Source organism: Chenopodium album, chromosome 5 (genome assembly GCF_948465745.1).
Source record: "Chenopodium album chromosome 5, dcCheAlbu1.1, whole genome shotgun sequence".
NCBI classification, from domain to species: Eukaryota; Viridiplantae; Streptophyta; class Magnoliopsida; order Caryophyllales; family Amaranthaceae; genus Chenopodium; species Chenopodium album.
Genome location: NC_137838.1, coordinates 14,612,828 through 14,636,557, shown reverse-complemented (window position 1 = coordinate 14,636,557; position 23,730 = coordinate 14,612,828). Strand labels below are relative to the sequence as shown.

The window sequence follows — 23,730 nt, the reverse complement described above, 5'->3', positions numbered from 1 at the left end:
TGAAGGGTGAGATCAAATAAAAGTGCTTCAATCTATATAAACATATCAAATCAATCCATACAATAGACATAATCATGTCCCATAATTTCATCACACAACAAGGGAGAAAAATCCCAAATGGGATGAACTATTACTACATTGTATCCTAACAAATGAAAATCATCAAAGCCCCTCCAAAAAATAAATGCAAGGACTCTATGTTGTATACATATATAGATCCATTCACCTATCTAAAAAAAATGTAGCTTCAAATAAAATTCATAACCAAACACTAGAAATCAACAACCATCAACATGTTCTCCAAGCGAAAGCGGCATACCATCTTGTAAACACTCAATAGGAGGGATAGTTAAAGTCTCTTGAATCCCATAAGCATTCCAACAAAAGGGGTCATCCACAAGCTCCCCTTGAGCAGGCAAAAGCTCGACTTCCGACATTGTTATATTGGTGCAGGGCACTGCATCACTGCAGGCAAAGTGAATAGGTGCACTACGAACGTTGTTGTACGTGCCCTTGATGTTCTTGTAAGTCACTCCTGAGAGGTAAACAGCCGAGGTTTCGTTCCTGCAGGCCTTTGTAAGGCAGTAGTATTGGTCTATTATGATGCTGTTAGTTGTGTTTTCCATCTGAATATCCTGAAATGATATGTCTGAAACTGTGCCTGACCCTCCTTGCCATGTCTTGATTCTCACTCCATTGTCCGAGTTCTTGATCAAGGCGCCTTTTACCGTTATGTTTGACACACATGAGCGCGTATTGTGCACTCCAAGACTTCCAATGCTAACAATTAGACAAGACAAGGACTGTTGGTTAGCTCAATATCTTTGGGAAAGGAAGAAATGCACAAAAATTCTTAGGCTTTGTTCATACCAATAATGAAAAGATAGAGGAAAAAAAGGCTATATGTATATATTAAGTGTAGATATAAGCTACTCAAGTTCAATTCACACGCTATATATAAAAGGCAAATAGTTTCAAATAATATAAGTTCGGGTATAAGTTTTCTGCTAATGTGATACACTTTCTGTATAATCAATTTGGTGAAACAAATTTTATTTTTTAAACTTAAATAAATTTTAAATTAATAATCTTATGAGCTTCAAAACTGGTCTCTAACTCTAAGCTAATATTTTAAACTTAAATAAATTTAATATTAATACTACATCTTATATATCTTATGGAAAATATTATATAATTTCAGGCTGAATTTTCAATTAAATTCGGCTGTTTCACTGAACACCATGAATATTGTATACAATTACACTAATTCCAACCAAACATAAAAGCCAAAGAAAAACACACCAAAAAAGTCCTTTTCTAGGAAGTTCTTTAGCATGAAGAAAAAGACAATTAAATTCATGTGTTAATATTAATATTATATAATTGAAAGTAAGAGAGTTCACGTTAAATAACACTATTCACCTGATCCCGTGACTATGGTCGCACACCACCCCTTGTATATCCACATCTGAACAACCTGGTCCTATTGATATACAATCATCTCCTGTCATCATTAACATAATTAATCACATTAATTTTCGCATCAATCACTAATTAAAAGGAATATACTTACTAACAACGAGTTAATCACAAGACTAATTTTTTTTTTCATGTGCCACTTGGAACTAGGGGTGCAATACAGGTGAGTGGAAAAGATCCTTAGCTCGATAATCTTTTATAATTTTATAGGAAAAAGTTAAATTTCTTTGTTTGGTCCCGTTAAAAAAAAATCTAATTCGACCCTCGTTGGAAGACAAATGAAATTCCGTGTGCCACTTGGAAGCAGGGGTGGAACCTAAGGGTGCGGGTTGGAAGTTGAAACCTTACTCTACTTATAATTTTATAAGCAAAAGTTAAAATTTGTTTGTTTGGTCTCTTAAAATAAAATTTTAGTCTCGACTCTGATTGGAAGACAAATGTTGACTTACTTTTCTAATAAAATTACAAATCATCACAATATATACATATATATTCAAGAAAAAAAGTTGTATTTGATCTTTGGTTAGTTTGACCTTGATCTAGGAATAATTATTTGACTAATAGTATTAGCAATAATACAAAAAGACTTAAGTAAATAATTTGACTAACCATTAGCAATCATGGAGTTGTAAATGCCAACATTTCTAGTGTCTTGAACATGGATGCCATCAGTGTTGGGACTGCTTTGAGGAGAATTAATTTGGATCTTGTCTATTAATACTCCATCACATCCATCAAATTTTACATGAAATTGAGGACTGTTTTGAATTCTTAGGCCACTCACTCTTGTATTGTTGCTCAAAAAGAACCTAATCATCTGCATTAAAGTTAAAATTTGTAAGTACAAAATAAGGATATGATCATAATAACATATGTAATTATATTTGTGATATGATCATACACATGTAACACATCATGGTTATAAATTCGAAACTCCTCTCAAAGGAGCAAACGACTCAATCCCTTTGAATTTTTTCAAAAACATGTTGGTGATTAACAATTCAAGGGATTAAATTTTAACGTGATTAAACCCCATTTACATCACCTATTTTGCGACTCAACGCCCAAATCAATTCACTATTGGTTATTTCCTTTCCTATGTACATTCCTTGCTCAAAGTATATTCCATTCACATGTGTAAAAACAAAATGCTCAATTTAAGGATCAAAATTTCATGAATAACAAGATAACCTCATACAAAAAAGTGATTCCCCCAATAAAATTCCAAAATTAAATAAAGAATCTTACAATTATAATTTTTAATATTTTTTCCTAGTAAAATTATGTTAATAAAAAATGTAAAAGTAAGAAATAAATGGTAACTTACAGCAGGACTATCACATGGTCCAGGCAATGTTGATCCATGTGGACCCTGAAACATAGAAACAACAACACAAAATTGTTAAACCCAATTAAGATTGCATTAGCAATAAATTTTTTTAATAATACTAATTAGGTTAATTAAGAAATAATTACCTTGTGAGGTTTACAAGGTAGGTCCCACCATTTTTGACCATTACCCTCAATGGTTCCAGTGCCATTTAAGGTGAAGTCATTTAATCTGTAAAACACTAACCATTGCCTTTTGCTGTCTGATTCCGGCCAGCAATCTGGTCCTTCTGGTGGCATTAATATACCATCAATCTGTACCATACAACACACGTTTCATCTCTCTATTACACCAAGCTCGACTTTCGAGTATTTATTATGGGGTATTCAATTGGACTCAAAATTAACGATATTTCACGTCCTTAAATTGAATGGTGATACGTAAATATGTCAGTAGGAATGTAAATTTTCGAACTAGAGAATATATTTTCATCATCAAATAATAAATATAGCTGCTCGTGTAGTTGTGTATCATTTCCAACTCTCCCCACATACTTAATTTTGTAATTTAATAAATGCTTTAATTTCTTTTGGCAACATAGTAATTAATATTACCAATATGTAGGCATATTGTAGTATGAACAAAATTCGAATTGGCGCGAAGTATAGGATGAGCCAACTAATTAAATCTAGTGTACTATTTTCTACCTCTATCAAAATTTAAATTTGTGAGAACATAATAAGTTAGAAAACTTGTATATGCCTACTCATTTCTAATTTCTTATATGCTTAAAAATTCAAACTATGAACTAAAAAACTATTACTCAAATGTAAGTTTAAATTTAATCTTTTCCTTATAAATCTCAATTAATTGTTAATGTAATTATTATTTCTTAATCTAATTATAGCTCCACACACATCCCCTACCTTAATTTTTTAACCCTTTTTTGTATTGTTAAATTAAATATAGTACGGAGTATAACTTAAATAATAACCCCATATATACAAGCATACAACTTAGGAGTTTATTAATTCACTTATTAATAATTTAAAAGTCAAAAAATAAGTTTTTAGAAGGTAATTAAATGTTTAGTGACAACACTATTATATGATAAGCATCAAAACATAGGGTTTACCTGCAACACAAGGCCGGGCTTACACGGGCCACTAAAAATAGAGGAAGTGATCATGAACTTCCCTCTAGTAGGAACAAGAACAACACTCGATTCGACGGCACACGCCGCCTTCCAAGCAGCCTGAAAAGCATTAGTGTCATCACTCGAGCCATCTCCGACTGCCCCGAACGAGGTCACGTCGAATATGCACGGCCCTTCCGAGTCGGGGCTCGGGTACGGAGTAGAAGGAGCAACAGGAGGAGGAGAAGGTGAAATTTGATCATCACCACTTGGAACAGGAGCATAACTAGGAGAAGATGGTACTAAAGATTTCCCACCTTTTTTCTTATGATAATGAGCTCTTCCTTCTACTAATAACACATTTGTAAAATGGTGGGTTAAAATTATCGATATTAATATGACAAAGGTATAATACGAACAATGCTCCATTTTAAAATAAGGAGTGAAAAAAATAAAAAAATAAAATTGTGTTTTGGTTAGTTTTGTTATTATGTGTTTGTGAAAATGAAGTGAACTTCAATGAGTATTTATATAGGGAAAAAGGTGTTATAAATAAGTAAGTGAAAAGGAATTTGACAACAAAGAAATTGTTATTTTTTATTTGGTTGTTGAGTAGTTATATAAACAATGGGAAGTAATTTATGGAAAATAAGTAAATAGAGTTAAATGTAAAGTGTTAAAAGAAATGAAGTATGGGACCATTTTCATGAAGTTGAGGCTGTGATGTATACTTGGAGTTTCAATGCCGAGTTGGAACACCAAAGAGTTGTGCTTGCACTCCAAAAGCGACGCGTGTCAGGTTTTGGTTGATCCAAGATCTTTATGAAGAGACTAAGTTTTGTATTTGCAGGGAAATAATGGTGTACACTTATTCATCTCACAAATTCACAATTCAAGCTTGTTGTTCAAATAAAAGGGTTAGGTTTGGATTTGATTTATTTATTACTTTTTAATTTAATTAAAACACAATGTATTACAATAAATGAAATTGTGAAATTAGTTTAAATCTTAGTAGTTATGCTAATTTTAGTTTATACTCCGTATTAGTCAAAATTTGAATTTCTCTTGATATCTTTTGGTCATATCATATATATATATATATACATGGTTTGTTTAAGTTAATGTATATACTAGTAGCTTCACCATTAGATCATATAGATGGTATAACGACGTGAATTGAATAAGACTTATTCTTGATTTGTAACGCGAAAATAAAACTATTACTTCATATTATATAGTGCATATTTTGTAAATCCTAACTCTTATTTTGTATATATTGATGGAGAAAGTTAGTGTATTATTGAATAGTGGGTCTCTCACATATACGTATATGTATATGATTTATGTCTTTTTTTACCATTATCTTTGTCCTCTTTCAATATAAGATCTTAAAGAATTTTAGATATTTTTTTTAGCCAATCATGTCTAACAAAATCTTGGATTATATACCAATTGTTGGAGTTCAATAAAAATCTGTCTCAATCTGCTGGCACTTTCACAAGAGTTATACTTGATAATTTCCTCTTTTAGTATAGGATTTTTATTTTTTAATAAAAAAAGGAATAATGAAATTCCTTCAATCAATAGAAAGAATAATTATAATTGATTTGTATTTGTATAATAATGTAGAAATTATTATACCAATACAATCCAAACTTATTGTATAGAAATTAATTGGTGAAAGCTCTAATATCTAAATCTAACACCTCATATTTGGTTTGCTTCTTTGGTCCAAATACTACAAAATAGTTGCCTCATATATATATTTAGAGGCAAAACTATTGTGTGATCAGGCAATGCTCCGATTTGTTACTTTGACACTGTTGATATCTTATTGTATTTTTGGAGTTCCAAAAATATAAAATCCTTATTGAAAATTAGCAAATAATAAAAAAGCTAATGAACAAAGTAAACACACAAAATAGATACAACTCAATACAAATTGTAGCAACATTACCTAAGAGAATGTAGATGTCACATTTGCTTCGAGTTTGGTTCAAGTTTAATTTGCTCAAGTAGTTAACATATTTAGGCTAGCCCAATCTTCAATTTATGTAAGTTTTATAACATATAGAGTTGATTGACGTGTCACATAAATTGTAAGCTCAATTGTTTTAAATACGAACAATTTTAATTCATATCAAAATCAAATTATCTAATTCCAAAACTACGTACAATCGAGTAATTTATGAGTAATAATATAATTCCATTTGCCACATCTATACGTACATTTAAACCAATAATATAATATGAAAACTAAGAAATACAAATTGGCTCCATAATCCAGTACCTAAAATGGTATTATACATGACGTGCCTACTGTCTAGTTTGTACTAAATAATAGGAAGAACTTCATATAGAATTATTTATTAAATGAGTCGGCCTCTATTTTTAGTGGCATTTTTTGGCATCATGTATTTGTTTCTATTAACTGAAATTTCTACCAAACTTTTGTTACATTTTTTTATTGTTATGTTTATCTCTTTCGTTCAATGTTTTTAGTGAAGTGTAAAAACAAGGTAGTAGTAGAAGTATTGTTTTTGTTGCAAATTTTGTGGCTCACAAACTATCTAAAATGTCCCACTTTCTACTTTTAATTTGATCTCTGTTATTTTTAAGTCCCCCCTTGTTTGTCGAAGCTTTGAAACTAGTTTATTGTACAATATGATGCAATTTCCATTTTTTAGCCTTTTCTGTCCTTTTAAGGTTCCTACTAGAGAGCTCAACACGTCGGTAACTAGCTCTATTGTATACTGCCAGTGCGAGCTTACATATCTCTCCCCATACTCTACTATTACAAAATAGGGTTTGGATGATAATGGGTCGAATACTCGAACTATTATTGTTATTGGATATATATGGTATATGAAAACTAATAATGAAATAAGTCATTATTTTATATACTCGTATATTGGGTAATCAATTTTCGAATCGTATATTGTATCAAATACCAACATGTTGGATTAATCTGATATTAACAAATAGAGTACCATATTTTTGGATTTGATATCAAATCGAGTTATTTTCTCTTTAGTTTTTCGATTATTTATCTTAAGTCTACACTCAATATGTACTTTTCCCACCAAATAAGACTTGACCTAATGGAAAAATATATAATAAAAAAAGTTCTATAAGAATTTGTTTTCTAGGAAAATAAATTTTACTAATTTTCATATGTGCGTGGTTGGCCACACGGCCCACACGGTATGGCTAGCCATCATGGATTCATGGGGGTTACTTTGTTAGTGTTATAGAGATTACTTCGTCAGTGTTATGTCGTAGAGGTTATTTGGTCAATGTTATAAGCTTTACTCGATTAGTGTTATAGAGTTATTGTATTCTTTTACTAGCGGCACACAAAACGCGCTACCTATCCCAATATTTTATACACACTCGGATGTATCGTGCATCCAACCAACCCGAAGTTAGTTTTTGCTTTTCATTTGATGAATAAATGAAAAACAATCATCAAAATAAGAATAAAATGCTCATGGGTAAACCATGCACCTGGATGTATTTAACAATCTCTCACTTGAAGGTTTTTAACCCGAGTTTAAAAATCAGAAAATTTTCGACTTGACATTTTCCCTATCTACTAAAAACAGTATTGTATGTATTTATAAGTACAATTTAATTCAGGTGGAATAGAGGACAGGGTGCCCATAGTTTCTTTAAATGAAATTAGTTGTTAGTGGTTTTTCTTTTCATATTATAAGCGACAATTCACAATTGTTTAGCTGGTACATGAATGATAAATTGATAATATTCCCTCGTTCTCCTAATAATTACTTCGTACTTGGTCTTTAATTTCAAAATATGATCCAATAATTAGAAGTATCATTAATGAACCAAAATAGATTGGGGTCAAATTCATTTGGCCTTTGTACAATTGTACGTCGCTTCATACAAAGCACTATGTACGGAATATTTAAAGGAATTTATGATATTATAAATAATGTTATGATAAAAATAGACGGTGGTATTTAGCATTCCACTTTATTTATTTATCAAATTACTTTTACTTTGAAGTATTTATGATATTATATTTTATTTATTTATTGATCATATTATTTTTGTTTTTCATTTTTTTTCCACTTGTATTACGTAGTAAAGAAGAGGGAAATAGTTGATTTACTTATTATTATTATTATTATTATTATTATTATTATTATTATTATTATTATCTCAAAAACAAAAGTCATACAACCTACAATAAATTAGTGGGAAGTCGAGATACAATCTGAGCCTCTCCTCTAGCTATAGCAAAACCTACCCTAGTGAATATATGAGCTGCAGCACGAGCCCCAATGACGAGCCCTAATGTCTTGCGTCATTGAGAACCTTTGAATCCACTTCAGCAACGCAACAACCTCCTTCTCTAAATCGCCAAGCGAAGAAAAGGAGAAGAGAATGAAATCATATCCAATCGCCAGACAACGAGCTTCATACTTAACCCACTTCCGATGAGCCGCATCAGCCACAACCCGTCCCGGAACAAAGTCAGATAGCCCTGTCTGTGTCAAAGGAGAAGACCCTGTGAAATCGACACATACATCACGACCACGATCCCATGAATAAAGTAACACATCGGCAGGTCTATTATTATTATTATTATTATTATTATTATTATTATTATTATTATTATTATTATTATTATTATTATTATTATTATTATTATTATTATTATTATTATTATTATTATTATTATTATTTTATTTTTTATTTTATTTTATTTTTGACAAAGTTGAAGTACTCGATTAAGACTTATTTTACTAAAACTTTTTAAAACTTATTTTTGGCATAACCAAAACTATGTTGTATAAAGATTGTATAAAATTGTATGATACACAATTACATGTGAATTGATCAATAAGAGTCAAATACAAGTGTTTCTATTTCAATTATATGTTTGATAAACATTTCAATTCATTGTAATTAATTTCCTAACACATAAAGTTGTGATCAATTAGAATTGACGTACATCATTCTATGATCTTCTTCAACATATAAAATGTCATGTGATTTCAATAATGGATTGTTTTTTAGTGTAATAAAAGTGATACAGAAAAACTTGATAAGCATTGTTTGGACAATTTGATGATGGAAAGAAAGAAAGAATAAAAAGAGGACAGAAAGATAAATCTATAATCTATTTGTTGTGGTTCATGTCAAATAACAATTAGTCTAACCTAAAAATAAAAAATAAAAACACAAAATCTCGTGACTCTTTTTTGTTGGATTGCTTCTTGTGGTTGGAAGATAGAATATTATAGGCGTAGAATGAAGAGATGAGACAACAGAATTAAACGATTCACGGGCCAATTTGAAACTCTCCACGTCCACTACCAACCATGTAAAAGAAAATATAATTTCATAAATAAATAAATAATAATATCATAATGACTTGAAAATATATAAAAATTAATGATGTATTTATTATTGTAATTTTCCAAGAATATTTGCCCCTTTGAGCTGTAATTCTAAATAATAAATTCATTTTTTTTAAAAATTTTGTATGAGTTTACTATTATTTGATTGTAATTTTATTTTCAATTAATCTCACTTATACTTGTTTTACATTGTTGTATTCTCACATATACAATATTACAATCATTGTAGTTTATTTAAGAACGAAGGAGTGTCATACAACCAAACTTGCACTTAGGGCCTGTTCTCATTGACTGAATAAGCTGAACTGAATTGAAATGAAATGAATATTTTATAATAGAAGGAAATTAGGAGCTGAACTGAACTGAATTTCAACGTATGAGAACAGACCCTTAGTCATACCGAATAACGAATTGAATGGCCTAAATCAATCCGATCTGAACTTGATTCTAACAATCTATTTGCCATATACTATTACTTTATGTCTATTACAAACTTCCTTTGTTCTTTTTTACTTGATCTGCTCTTACACTATTTATCACTCCTCTTTTAACCGTCTTTTATAAATTAAATGAGGAAAAACAAATTCTTATGGGATCTTGATATAATCATCTCAATAACTACCATCGTATTATAAAACTTTAGTAATTTCTTCTTAAAGAAAATTAAACTTATTAATAATTAAAATTTATATTAATAAGTTCGAAAATAAAAAGAATGGAGAAAGTATTCTTTTACCAGCCGAAATCATAAATCCATATCAGGGAACTAAAAGTATGTGACATGTGCCCTGGTAAAGCTGTATTGGTATCTACCAACTACCAATGAGGCAGTAATATGCGTGACCTATCAAATTATTTTATGATGAAAAGTTTATCAAAATCAATGTAATTGTAAAGTTATAAGTTTGTATGTTGCATACGTCTCTAGTTATGTTCATGGATCATTAGATCTACTGTTGGAAGATTGGAAATTATAAACTAACAATTTATTTAGTCTTCAAAATCTGTTTCTTTGTATAGATCCTCTTTCAATTACAACAAAACAAATTATCCTTCTTCACTACACTGCCAAATAGGTACAGAAAATGTGAACAATGTTGTACTAAATAATACTTTGTAGGCTATACTCTTTGAGACCCTAGAACTTGTATTTATACCATAATGAAAATGTTTATACTAAAATACTTGTACACATATATGATCAATGCCACAATTTCTGCCAAGGGGCACCTATTGCATGCATAGATTAATGAGCAATTAAGGATCAAAACTCGTCTAGAATGTGTAACAAATTAAAGAGATCTCCTGAGCAATATATCCATGAACATATTTTTGTGTGTAAAGAGAGACACTAATGCAGAACAAATTCGATATTTAAATAGCACACTAAAAATTTTAACCAACTAATCTAGCTGGCATGCATCCACATGTTCATGAACAAATTAAAGTGATGGTTTATATTGTTGTGTTTGTTATCATGTTGAATTATTGGATTCATTTTTTAATAAGTAGAAGAGGTATTTTCACCGAGAAGTTTATTAAATTAGACAAATCACAAGACCGGGCTCATATTATTACTACACTTGAACTTTATAAGAAGGCCCATTCTAGGAGAGGTGATTCCACCCTATAATAATAAGTTTAGTGAGATTCGAACATTGGCATCACGCTTAGAAATTAGAGAGCTAGCTAATTTCTCTAGCCTCTTATCTCAAGACCGAGCTCATATTAAACGTATCATACCCATAGTGGTAGCCACATAAAAGATAAACTTAAATATAGCATATTTATTTGCGCTAATATAGCTAGTATCTTTACATTCTTATAGCAATGAAAGCCTAAGTTATTCCTCTTAAAGATGGCATAATTCGACGCAGCACGAGAGTTGTTAGTGTAGCCTATGCAATCAGCACCTGAGTAGACATATTGTAAAGGCATCCTTGGAAGAACAAAATCGAATAGACTCCGTGATCCGAAAAGTATTTTGCAAGTATAAATGAAGTGTGGCTAGCATGTATAAACTAAGATACAAAGTATCTGCAAGTAATACTAAACTACAAAATAGAGTTACAGCAATTCTATAGCGCGCATTCAATGTGAAAGGCTAAATGATCTTGGCTTACATTGATAAAACCAGAATTAGTTCTAGGTGAAAGAACTACAAAATTTTATGGAAATGGAAACTGAAGTGTTTTTCTTATGACAGTGATCCAGTCTAAGGAGGGTCGAATATCAGAATGGCTAAGTATACCTTTGCAAGTGCTAATTCGAGCATCTGAAAAAAGATATATTCTACTTTGTATGTATACATCTTCAGTAACAAAATCATTTGAAGATAAGATAGAGAATTCATGAAGGGTGGTGAGCCAGGCAGACAAAATCTCCTAGTGGCGCGACAACTTTTCTTCCTTCTTTCATCACTGCTTCACAGATAATCTCTCTGTTGAGAAGGAAAATAGTGTTAATATTAACAATGGTAAAAGAGGTAAACTTAAGAGATGAAAGGAGCTTGTTAAGTACTGGCCTGGTAGTATACTAAATGATGATTACCTGTATAATCGACATATATACAGAGCTAACAGATTACAGCTATGGAGTATATGCATGTATATGCCAGGTTACTATTAAAAGACATACTTAAGTCAAGATTTCCTATGTTACCATACTCAAGTATCCGTAATACAAAGTCTGATGATCATTCAAATTATTGAAACAGGTCGTCATTCTTATTTTGCCCTTGCAGACAAACTATCCACACAAAAGCCTTGATTATTTTTTAGGACCTTTATTTTCCAAATCATACAGGACAGCGGAAACACGGTGATATATGATGCAACGACATGATCAGATACATTCTTTTTAACCCAAACAGCACTATTAAAGCTGGCTGTCAGGAAAGAGTTTTGATCTGTGTCCAATTGTTCATGATTTCCACAAAACAAACAAGATAATATTTTGATGGAGACGAAAATGCAGCAGACACGATTAGGAAGCATGGAGCAGCAATGAAAAGTCCAATCTTGATAGCATTTCTTGTTTTTTTAGCTTTAGGGTAATTAGAAGTGTAGTGGGGGCAGGGTTCCGAATATAACAGTCGAGTTTAAATCATATTATCAAGTTATGAAAGTGGTCAAGACTTAAGAGTTCCTTGAGAAAGTATGCATATGCTACTTTCATTGGAATACATAGTGAGCTAATGAGCTATACTGATACAATTCACCAGAAGCTGTTTCCTTTAGAAGTTAAGTCATATGAAGTATATATATTCTAAGATTATGATGCAATACAGTTCATGTGCTTACTTCATCTAAGTTTGTCTCTGTACTCACCTTATACATGAAGGTGCAAAGACTATTAAAACGTACCTGATATCAAAACTGTTACTACTTACATACTAGTGATGCAATACAGTTCATGTGCTCACTTTATCTAAGTTTGTCTCTGTACTCACTCTCACCTTATACATGAAGGTGCAAAGACTATTAAAACACGCCTGATATCATAACTGGTACTACTTCCATACTAGTGGAGTGTATCATATAACGAAGTATAACATAATGATAAGCATGCACTCATTCAGGTATTTTTTAAACAATGGTGCAGGTTTCTTAACTACGCAGAAAATGTAAAAATTAAAAATGCAGGAGTAGTTTTTTGGCCCTCACCAAAGATACATGCAGAGCAGGTTCTGTGTACGGCAAAATGAAATTGCACAATGCAAAATGTAAAAATCACAATGGAAATATTAAAGATGAAGAAACAGACTTACTTATCAGCTCATAAGTAACAATCATTGTGGTTCCATAAAGTGACATATTTAAGAATCGCGGTCCAAAACCTCTATAAAATCCCCACCATCCATCTTCCTTAAGAAGTGCCTTAGTTGTTTTGATTACTGAAGGTCTTCCATCGCCATAATTGTCCATGACCTAATCACACATCAACTAATCCATTAAATTAAAAAACACTAAGAAAAAAAAAAAAAATAACTGCAGCAGATTAGCTTAGCTCCATCCTCAAACATGAATTATTTTTTATGCCTTAAAGATGATCACCTGAAGCCGTGTCTTGACAGTGTCTATAGGAGTAGTAATCACCGAGGAGGCAGCACCAGCAACCATTCCTGCACTGGCTTGAACAGTTACCATCTCAACAGAAGATGGTTTCTTCTCTACTTTATCCCTATATCCCAAGCTCCTAAATTGGTTAGAAAGGCATTAAGATCAGTAGATGTCTATCATACTCTCGTGTGTAGGATCTAATTTGCAACAGTTGGGGAATAAATTAACAAACCCTGGTAACAATGCTACTCTACCTCCAAATCATATGTTGGGCTGCACCATATGTGCCCCACCAAAGTGCTGATGCAGGGGATTGAGTTAAAGCTGTCAATCCAAACCCTCTGTAGATGCCACGGATCCCTTCTGACCTCATCACTTTACGTATAACATCAAATGGTCCATTGCAAGGCAAGGTTCCTGGAAGCCCTTGAACCATTAATCTTTGGCACACCTGTACATACATTTTAAAAAAACAATTGAAGTTGAAAGTAATGCGAATTGGAGCTTAAATTGTATAGAAATCCTAAGTACCTATGATACTACAGAAAGATTCCTGTAAAACATAAGTCAAAAGCTTAAGCTTAAGCTGATGGTTGAGGCCTAAGAATATGCTCTATGCTCTATCAATTTTCACCCTTCAAAATTCTATGCATAATATAGAGGAGTAGGAGTCAAACAAAAGGTTTTATCTAGAAAGGGTAAAAATATTTTACCTACCACATCCAGTGGAACAAAGTATACACAGGAAACTAAGTTTGATAACATGCCTGCAACCCCGTTAGCAATGCCAAGACGAGTTGCCTCTGGCATATTGGATCCCTCTAAATACTTGAGTGACATATCTTTAGACATTTCAAGAGAACTCAAGACCAGAACCCTCCCCGGTATTGATCCTATGGCCGAAGTGCCAAAACCTCTGAAAACACCAGGAATGCCTTCAGTCTTGAGTATTTGTGCAAACACTGATACTCCTCGCATCTGAGAAAGGCCTGAACCAGCCACTTGCATTCGAGTCTTGACAACTGCAGTAGGATGTAGCAAGCCACACTGAACGGTAAACAGAATAGCACCTATAACATGAAATCTTGTCTTGTCCAACCTGTTTCAGATACATATATATTGTCATGTCTTCAGCATTTTCATACACAATTCTAGACCTTAAGTATCAGCTATGCCAGAACACTGAATCTAGTGTATAGAGATTATAGTGGCATGTCCACTATAGTTATGCTAATGGTGACATTAGAATGTCACATTTTATATTTGCTATTCGAAACAGAAATGTACTTACAATAACAATGTCACAGCTCAAGCTCATTCCAAGGTAATAAACTACAAATTTGCACTACACCAACAATTACTCAATCCCTTTTTTCATCCCATTTTTATAGGAATTAGAATGAACAAAGGGTCGGAGAAGATAGTATGTGGTTTGCATCTTGTTTTACTCCCTCGAGACAGAGGTTTGAATTCTGCCATCCTCCATACAATACAAGAGGGGTTCCCCTTCCTTTAATTTCCCCTGCCAGGGGACTTATAATAACAACATGAGACAGCTCACAAATTACTCACTTACTCGAGCTTGACTCAATCAATCAACATTCAAACTCAATCACAACTACTAACTCGACTAGAAAAGCTCGTGAGACACTACATTTCTTTTATATGAAGTATATGTTAAGTTCAATATTTTATATACTACCACAGTTTCTAATTAGGAAAAATTGATTTTTGCTACCTATCAAACACATCAAATTGAATTTTGCTACCTATCAAAACTTTTATTTTATTTTGCTACCTAACATATGCCCTTTTTTTAAATTTTGCTACCACTGAACGGAATCCGTTAAGTGGGTCCATAACGACACGTGTCGTGTCATTATTGGCCAAATAAAAAAAAAATAAAAAAAAAAAGAAAAACCTAAACTACCCAGCCACCACCCCCGCGCCACCACCCCCTTCCCCCCAACTCACCGCACCCCTCCCCGAAACCACCACCCGCGTCGCACCACCAGCCCCAACCCACCTGAACCCTACCCCTCCCTTTCCCGCAACCGTGTCGCCCCCAAAAACCACCAAAACTAAAACCCTAGATCCCACCACGACCAGGAATCTGGCCATAAATGGCCGAAATCGGCCGGTTTTGGGGCTCAGCGGCCTTAACCGGCCGATTTCGGCCTTTTAAGGCCAGATTCTTGGCCTTTTTTGGGATGAGGGTTTTGGGTTTTTGGGGGCGACGCGGTTGCGGGAAAGGGAGGGGGTTGGGGCTGGTGGTGCGACGCGGGTGGTGGTTTCAGGGAGGGGTGTGGTGAGTGGGGGGAAGGGGGTGGTGGCTGGGTAGTTTAGGTTTTTCTTTTTTTGTTTTTTTTTTTTTTTTTTGGCCAATAATAACACGACACGTGTCGTTATGGACCCACTTAACGGATTTCTTAACGGATTCCGTTCAATGGTAGCAAAATTTAAAAAAAGGGCATATGTTAGGTAGAAAAATAAAATAAAAGTTTTGATAGGTAGCAAAATTCAATTTGATGTGTTTGATAGGTAGCAAAAATCAATTTTTCCTTCTAATTATGTGCAATAAATGAACATTTTATGTTTCATAAATAATACCCCTTTGTTGCACATATTAATAAGAAACAAAGGTTTCGATATCATGTCGAGCTCACAAGTTTAAAAGTCAAGCAGCTCAAGCTTCCATTATTTTCAATCCCATCCCCAACTTCCTCATGCAGTCTAAGCAATTCAATAGCATTGAAAACAACAACAACAACGACTTAGTCCCAAAATGATTTGGGGCCAGCTAACATGAACTGTCACAAGCAAATGTATTAAAAATATCATAATACTCCATATTTTACATGATCTATTATATTAATTGTACATTACATATTCATAAATTCCTGCTCTTATATCACCTCGCTCTATCATATTAAATCATACAAGCTAATAATTTACCTATGCAAACAACAATTATGCTAGTATCTAATTACTACTTTAAGTAGTAAAACAACAAAAGGGTAAAGAAAAGGAAACCTGTCCCAATGAATATTGGTATCAGCAAGAGCTTCAGCCAACTGAGGTGGTGTACCTGCCTCGGCCGCCTCGAATGCTGCCATCAGTAGATTAGCCGGACAACCAATACAATAACTTATTTGATCACTACTTAATTACTACAAAATGTCACTTATTATAAGTGCTTTAATTTTCTGGTGCAAAGTAATCTAACATCAAGTATTGAGGACAAGAAATTTGATGGGAATGTAGAGGTATTTTCAAGTAATAAATTCATCTTGCTTGTTACTACAATTTTCTGGGAGACTTGAGAAGTTTCTATATTATGTGAATAGTGTCTACCAATAAAAGAATATTGAAGAGTGCTCTAGTGAATAAATGATACTATTATATGCAAAGGAAGGAAAAGGCATTTGTTGTATTATTGCCTTATTGGTGCAAATAAAGTAGGGTCAGTTTGAGAAGCTTATGCTGACTAATTTTGCCACATTTTTTAAACCAATGTCGGTTCACCTTAATTTTGTTGAACTTAAATTATTATTGCTAAACAGAAATTATTTTTGATGAATTTAAATTATTTTTGCTGAACTTAAATTATTATTGCTGAACTGAAATTATTTTTACTGATATTTTATTGGAATATTTGTTCAAAAGGACCAAGAAAGTGTTCACTTTTGTTCAAAAGGAGCATTAAGCCAAAAGTTATTCAAAAGGACCACAAAACACACTCTAAGTTGTTAAGTGGGACCAAGTCACTTTTTCAGGCAAGTCAACGCCAAAGTCCGGCATTGACCGTGACTCATTAAGTTGGATCAAAATTTTTTGTATGGTTTTTTAATTTTGTTTGTGTTTTCATGAAGTCATTAAATTAAACAAAATTAAATTAAAACTTTTTTTTTTGTTTTAATGGTTTCTGAAGACGATTATAATAGAATTACTAGTAATTTTTAGTTCTAAAAAAATATGTGCATGTTGTTACTATAAAATAATTTGCAGCTTGATAAATTTATAAATAAAATGGATTAATTGTTAATTATTGAATTACATTACTTAGTAGTAATAGTTTTTGAGTAATTCTACATAAATTAAAGACAGTTATAGTGAGAAACAGAACTAAAACTAGGTTAGTTCCCATGCCATGCACGGTAATGTATAATAACTAACTATTATTAAAATATCATTATAATTGTTTTTTTATGATAAAAAAATCTAAAAATATAATTAAGAAATTTTGATCAAAAGAAAGGATTACAAAAGATATGTTAGATATAAAATGATGTAGAAAATTATCAAAATTATGTTAAGAAATATTTTTATAGTGAGTACAAAGAGTATTGAATTAATATAGCTATAAAAATTTATTTAATTAACAAGAAAATAATGGTATCATCACACTGGAATACATAATAATAATAATAATAATAATAATAATAATAATAATAATAATAATAATAGTAGTAGTAGTAGTAGTAGTAGTATAGCTAAAGGTAAAGATGGGCATGGGCCGTGTCGGTACGCGGGCGGCACGGGCCCGACACGATACCGGCACGGCACGGCACGGCGGCCCACCTGTGGGCCGTGCCGTGAACAAAAAACTGGGAAACGACACGGGCACGGCACGAGGCACGGTGGCCGACCCGTGGGTCGGCACGCCGGCACGACACGTGGCACGGCCAGGCACGCCACTGGTAATTTAATTTTTATTATATGTATTGTTGTTTTTTGCTAAATTAATAAAATTATTTATATAAACTTAAACATAATTAGATAAATAATTTATATAACCTTAATTAATATAAAGTTATTCAAAACAAAATATATTAACATTAACGTAAACATAAATTAATAACATTATTTATATAAAATTAAGCTGTACTAAAAAATATTTATATATCGTTTTTTTTATTTACGTTCATTTTTTAAAAAATTAAAAAAAAAGTGGCACGGTTTGGCCCGCGGCCCGGCACGGCACGTCCCGCCAGGCAAGTGGACCGTGCCGTGCCGTGGGCTGGGGTGTGCCAAATTTAGGCACGGCACGGCACGATACGACACGCTCACCGCCGCGGCACGGCTAGCCGTTGCCCATATTTAGCTAAAGGGTGGGGGCCCAGATTGTATCTCGACTCCCTACCAATTTCTTGTAAATTGATTGACTTTGTAAGTTTTTTTTGATATTTTTATAATAATAATAATAATAATAATAATAATAATAATAATAATAATAATAATAATAATAATAATAATAATAATAATAATAATAATAATAATAATAATAATAATAATAATAATAATAATAATAATAATAATAATAATAATAATAATAATAATAATAATAATAATAATAATATGATCATATGCATAGCTTTTTTCCATTCAAAAAAAAAAAATATGCATAGCTTTTAAATACATAATTAGCCAATTTTCCATGATTATTTCAATAAATATTTTTGTAGTTTAATTCACAAAATTATTAGACAATTTTCTTAAAATAATCTTTGTTACACTAATTAAAATAGTGTAGAATTGATAGTAATAGTAAAAATAACTAACCTAGTTTTTTTTAAATTAAATCAAATGACTTAATTAGAAGTTAATCAAATGATAAAAGAAAAACAATTTTATCAAAACTTAAAATTCTAACATTAATTATTTTTTTTAAAAAAAAAATTTAATATTTAGACCAATTACTTGATGACACGTGCTATGAGCAACCTATTTAACACGCTACAAGTTTTTTTTTATCGTGTTTCTAATTAAGGTCTTATTATTCAGGTATAATTCAAAGATTGTATTATTAAAAAAAAAAAACGAGTTGTATTATTATTGGTAACTAGTATAACATCCGTGCAATTGCACGATTTTAAAGTATAAATACCAAATCTCACAAAATCAACTAAGGTTAGTTTAATGCATAGTGAAATATTTTATATTAATTGATCAAAAGTTACCATCGTGTTAAAAATAAATTCATCCACTTAATAGAGACCGTACAATTTACATTAAAAAAAGCTAAACATTATTGGGTCATATCGTTAGGTACTTAAGTTATATTTTAGCATCTTTTTTCCCTTAAAAAATAAATTTAATTGCTATCCAAATTGGTGACTTTTTTAAAAGACATGGATCGGCTCCAAATTGGTGACTTTTTTAAAAGACATGGATCGGCTCCAAATTGGTGACTTTTTTAAAAGACATGGATCGGCTAGTTATGTCCAAATATAAGCTTATCTTGTTAGTTGTTATGTGTAGTAAGCTTATGTCCTGCGGATAAGTCTAAAGACAAAAATCGTCCCTTACTTTCTTTGTTAGAGTTTATGATGCATGAATTCTTCTAATGATCATCGTACTCGTTCTGGACGCACAATACGCATCCGTGTTCCTATGGATATCGAGTACTTTAATATATAGTTTTATTATATTTTTCAATAATAAATTTGCTAGAAATTTATTATATTGATGAAATTTTGAATGATTTTTTCGCTTATTAAAAATATGCAAGTATAAAGTAAAATTTATCAAATGCTATTGAAGATTTTATATATATATAAAAAATCAGAATATATTATACCATACTTAATTTGTCCTGTACCCGTGTGCAACTTTGTATTTCAATTCATTTCCCATTTACATACGTGATTAAAATCTCGAACGATCTAATTTTAAGTAACTATTTTTTTCTTTGAAATTTCTTAGTATTGAGTTGAGATTTTAAAAAGAAATATGATATTGAATGTTTTATCTTGATTTTTTTAATTATGAAATATTACATCAGATCAATTATATATAACATTTTCTATATCAAAACATAAATGCCAAAGGATGATTGAATTTTGTATAAAGTGAGAATTTTGTATTTATTTACTAATTATTATGTAAAATTATATGATAGATAAAATATTTTGTAAAATTGTCTACTGTAATGAAAATTATAAGTAATGGAAAGTTAGAAATATTTTGTAAAATTTTAAATCAAGTACTTATAAACCAACGTTGGAAGTTGGTTCCTAAGACTCTAAGGCCTTGTTCTCTTCACCTTGAAAAAATAATATTTAGTAAAAATAATATTTAGTAAAAATAATTTCAGCTCAGTTCAGTAAAATTAATTTCAGTTCAATAAAAATAATTTCAGTTTAGTAAAAATAAGTTCAATTCAATAAAATTCAGTTTTCTTAAAGAAAAACTATAATAGAAAATCAGTAAAAATAATTTCAGTTCAGTAAAATTAATTTAAGTTCAGTAAAAATAATTTAAGTTCAACAAGACTTCAGGTAGATAAAGCAACTATAAAAGCTAATATAATTTTGTTTCAGTAAAAATAATTTCAGTTCAGCAAAAATAATGTGAAGAGAACGGGGCCTAAGAGTAGTATAATCGGCTTAACAATATTGTGCTCAATAAAATTCATATTTTATTTGACAAAAAATATTATATAAGTATTGAAAGATATAATTAACCGAGTATAAACTTATATTTTATTTGACAAAATATATTCTATAAATGAGTATTGTAGTTTTAAAATATTATATAAGTATTGAAAGATATTATTAGCTGATTATAAAACTTAGTTTTAGTTTTATTTGACAAAAAATATTCTTTAATTGAGTGTTGCAATATCACGGGTTTTTAGAGTTCTATATAGGATCAATAAATTATCTATATTTTATTTGATAATATAAGATCAATTATTAATTTTCTAGTTTAAACTTTCCAAATCATGCATTATATTTATAAGATCAAAATATAATACACAAATTTTGATATTCTATGATATTATGCGTATTATGTATAGGAAAGTAAAGATTTTAATAAATTTAGTGAATAATTGCTTTAATTAGAATGACGGAAATGAGCGGGAAAACTTTTAATGTCAAGGTGACACGTGTAGCTTCTGTGTTGAGCGCCCTCTATTTTAGTATAGTTATAAATTTAAAAACAAGAAGATAGAATTAGGAAACTAAATATATCATATTGTTTCCTAATGGGATTCGTATAAGCTAAGGTCAAGGAAACTAACATTATATTGTTTATATAATTATATAGGTTACGGCTAAATGAGTAGGCAGAGGTTGAGTTCTAATTTCTTATAACATGAGAGTGAATTAAAGATCATCCCCAATTTCATAAACTGGTAATTCAGATTAAATTAAAACTTTTTTTTTTTTGTTGTAATGGTTTCTGAAGCCGATTATAATAGAATTACTAGTAATTGTTAATTCTAAAAAATTATTTGCAGGTTGTTACTTTAAAACAATTTGCAGCTTGATAAATTTATAAATAAAATGGATTAATTGTTAATTATTGGATTACATTACTTAGTAGTAATAGTTTTTGAGTAATTCTACATAAATCAAAGACGGTTATAGTGAGAAACAAAACTAAAACTAGGTTAGTTCCCGTGCCATGCACAGTAATGTTTAATAACTAACTATTATTAAATTATAATTATAATTGGTTGTTTATGATAAAAAAAAATCGAAAAATTTAATTAACAAATTTTGATCAAAAGAAAGGGTTACGAAAGATATGTTAGATATAAAATGATGTAGAAAATTATCAGAGATGACATGTGTCATTGTTGGTGTGTCTTTTAGTATATAGTTACTAGCTTAGGCCCTGTGCCACACTGCCATGCACGATAATTCTAATTTTGGTCATAAAAAAAAGTGTATCTAACAAATAAAAGTGATATTTAAAAGTAATTTCTTTAATATATATTTTTTTTTGAATGATGAAAAAAAAAACATTACAGCGTATTACTCTCTGTTTATTACGGCGTATATATGGAAAGGAGTTGGAATAATATTTTAGGAAATATATATATATATATATGGAAGAATTATGAATACCAAATAAAAAAAAAATATTTGTCATAATGATAATATAAAAGAATTTGAATGATATTGTAATAGTTGTATCAAATATTCAAAAAAAAAAAAAGGTTAAAAAAGGGAATTAGAAGGGGAGTTTTGGAGGTAAAAACAGCACCAGGATGTGACATGTGTCACTACCGGTGTCTGTTTTAGTATTAAGTTATTGATTGACTAATTTTGTACTCGTGTGATGCCTCGGGTTGTTTATTGTAAATTTTTAATCTATATATCAAATTTTAAAATATATACTTGTTACAAAATTAGTTATGAATTGATGTGCTTTTGTGACGATTTGCTAGCTAGTAGGCATGTAATGACTAATGACTAACAATAATATTAATGGAAATGTTCGTTTTAATACAATAGCAAAAAAATAAATTAAATAAACTACATGTTTAAAGCCCATTGGGTTGACTCGAACCCAAAACTTTGAGCAATGATTGAACATTTATTGACTCGTAACTTGAAATGACCCAATCCGAGATGACTCATGACCCGACCCTAATTGACCGAATGACAGGTCTACTTAGTAATAAAATTCAATTAGATTGTGAAGTATATTATTTTAACCGATTAGTATATATTACTTCGCTCCAAAAAATATTATGATATAAAAAATAAATTTATATGATAATTTTTGAGAATTATAATTTTTTAATTTTTTTGAATAAAATTATATTTCAATTTGTACATCTGAAATATTGGTATTTTATCGAAAATAATAACACTCTAAACTAATAATTTTATCCTAAAATTCTATTCAAATAGAATTCTAAACTAACTTTTTTTTATCTTATGAAGTCTATTTAATTCTATCTAACGTGGCGCAACACTTGGCGAAAAGTTAGAACGCCAAGTGTGCGGCCTCATGACCTGGCTAAAAGTTTAGCTTTATATATTAGTTATATGATTAAGACAATTATAGTTAGTGGCGGATCTTGGCCGAAAATATTAGAGGGGTCGAGATTTGAATATTTTACCTCACTCAAAACTAATCAATATGCCCCTTAAGCAAAATAATATACGGGGCGTAGGCCCCTAATGGCCCCGGTGGAAGGTCCTCCTCTGATATAGTGAGAAAAAGAGCTAAAAAAAATGTTTTGATTTTTACAAATAGAATTACTAGTAATTGTTAATTTAAAAAAAAAAAAAATTCAGGGTTGTTAATTCTATAAATAAAAAGGATCGTTTGTTTTTTTCAATTACTTTGTAACACTGATTGACTAACCCCTATAATATTGATGAGGTAAGCCTATAACAATAGCAAAGTAACCCTGACGTAACCCCTATATCACTAACAAACACATATAAGAATTTGTGATAGTTTATGGGTACTTATGCATGAATTAAAAAATGATTTAAAAAAAAAAAAAAGAGTCCATCAATTAATGACGATTAAAAAAAAAGTTCATGAATTAAGGAGATGTGAGTTGATTGTAAAAGTATAGCAATA

The 23,730-nt window shown here is 30.9% G+C and overlaps 2 protein-coding genes across 2 annotated transcripts; both read right to left on the bottom strand.

Moving 5' to 3' along the window:
* Nucleotides 1–7: 7 nt before the first annotated feature.
* LOC145630498 (polygalacturonase At1g48100-like) lies at nucleotides 8–4,527 on the bottom strand. The gene is made up of 6 exons (XM_081682764.1): nucleotides 3,945–4,527; nucleotides 2,956–3,123; nucleotides 2,807–2,851; nucleotides 2,089–2,296; nucleotides 1,423–1,504; nucleotides 8–780 (listed from the first exon to the last, which is right to left on the bottom strand). The coding sequence occupies exons 1-6, from the start codon at nucleotides 4,371–4,373 to the stop codon at nucleotides 279–281; spliced, it is 1,434 nt and encodes a 477-aa protein (XP_081538890.1). The 5' UTR covers nucleotides 4,374–4,527; the 3' UTR covers nucleotides 8–278.
* Nucleotides 4,528–11,458: 6,931 nt separating this feature from the next.
* Nucleotides 11,459–16,511, bottom strand: LOC145630497 (uncharacterized). The gene is made up of 6 exons (XM_081682763.1): nucleotides 16,429–16,511; nucleotides 14,113–14,494; nucleotides 13,650–13,846; nucleotides 13,390–13,531; nucleotides 13,104–13,263; nucleotides 11,459–11,774 (listed from the first exon to the last, which is right to left on the bottom strand). The coding sequence occupies exons 1-6, from the start codon at nucleotides 16,509–16,511 to the stop codon at nucleotides 11,752–11,754; spliced, it is 987 nt and encodes a 328-aa protein (XP_081538889.1). The 3' UTR covers nucleotides 11,459–11,751.
* Between the last annotated feature and the right edge of the window lie 7,219 nt (nucleotides 16,512–23,730).

What these genes read in the sequence shown, in the direction of transcription:
- LOC145630497 (XM_081682763.1), bottom strand. Translation starts at nt 16,511, where the DNA reads ATGGCAGCATTCGAGGCGGCCGAGGCAGGTACACCACCTCAGTTGGCT. An exon ending in ACCAATATTCATTGGGACAG is followed by an intron (nt 14,495 to 16,428) that starts GTTTCCTTTTCT and finishes TATCTGAAACAG; the next exon opens with GTTGGACAAGACAAGATTTC. An exon ending in GCCCAACATATGATTTGGAG is followed by an intron (nt 13,532 to 13,649) that starts GTAGAGTAGCAT and finishes TAACCAATTTAG; the next exon opens with GAGCTTGGGATATAGGGATA.
- LOC145630498 (XM_081682764.1), bottom strand. Translation starts at nt 4,373, where the DNA reads ATGGAGCATTGTTCGTATTATACCTTTGTCATATTAATATCGATAATT. An exon ending in AGCCCGGCCTTGTGTTGCAG is followed by an intron (nt 3,124 to 3,944) that starts GTAAACCCTATG and finishes TGTATGGTACAG; the next exon opens with ATTGATGGTATATTAATGCC. An exon ending in TACCTTGTAAACCTCACAAG is followed by an intron (nt 2,852 to 2,955) that starts GTAATTATTTCT and finishes TCTATGTTTCAG; the next exon opens with GGTCCACATGGATCAACATT.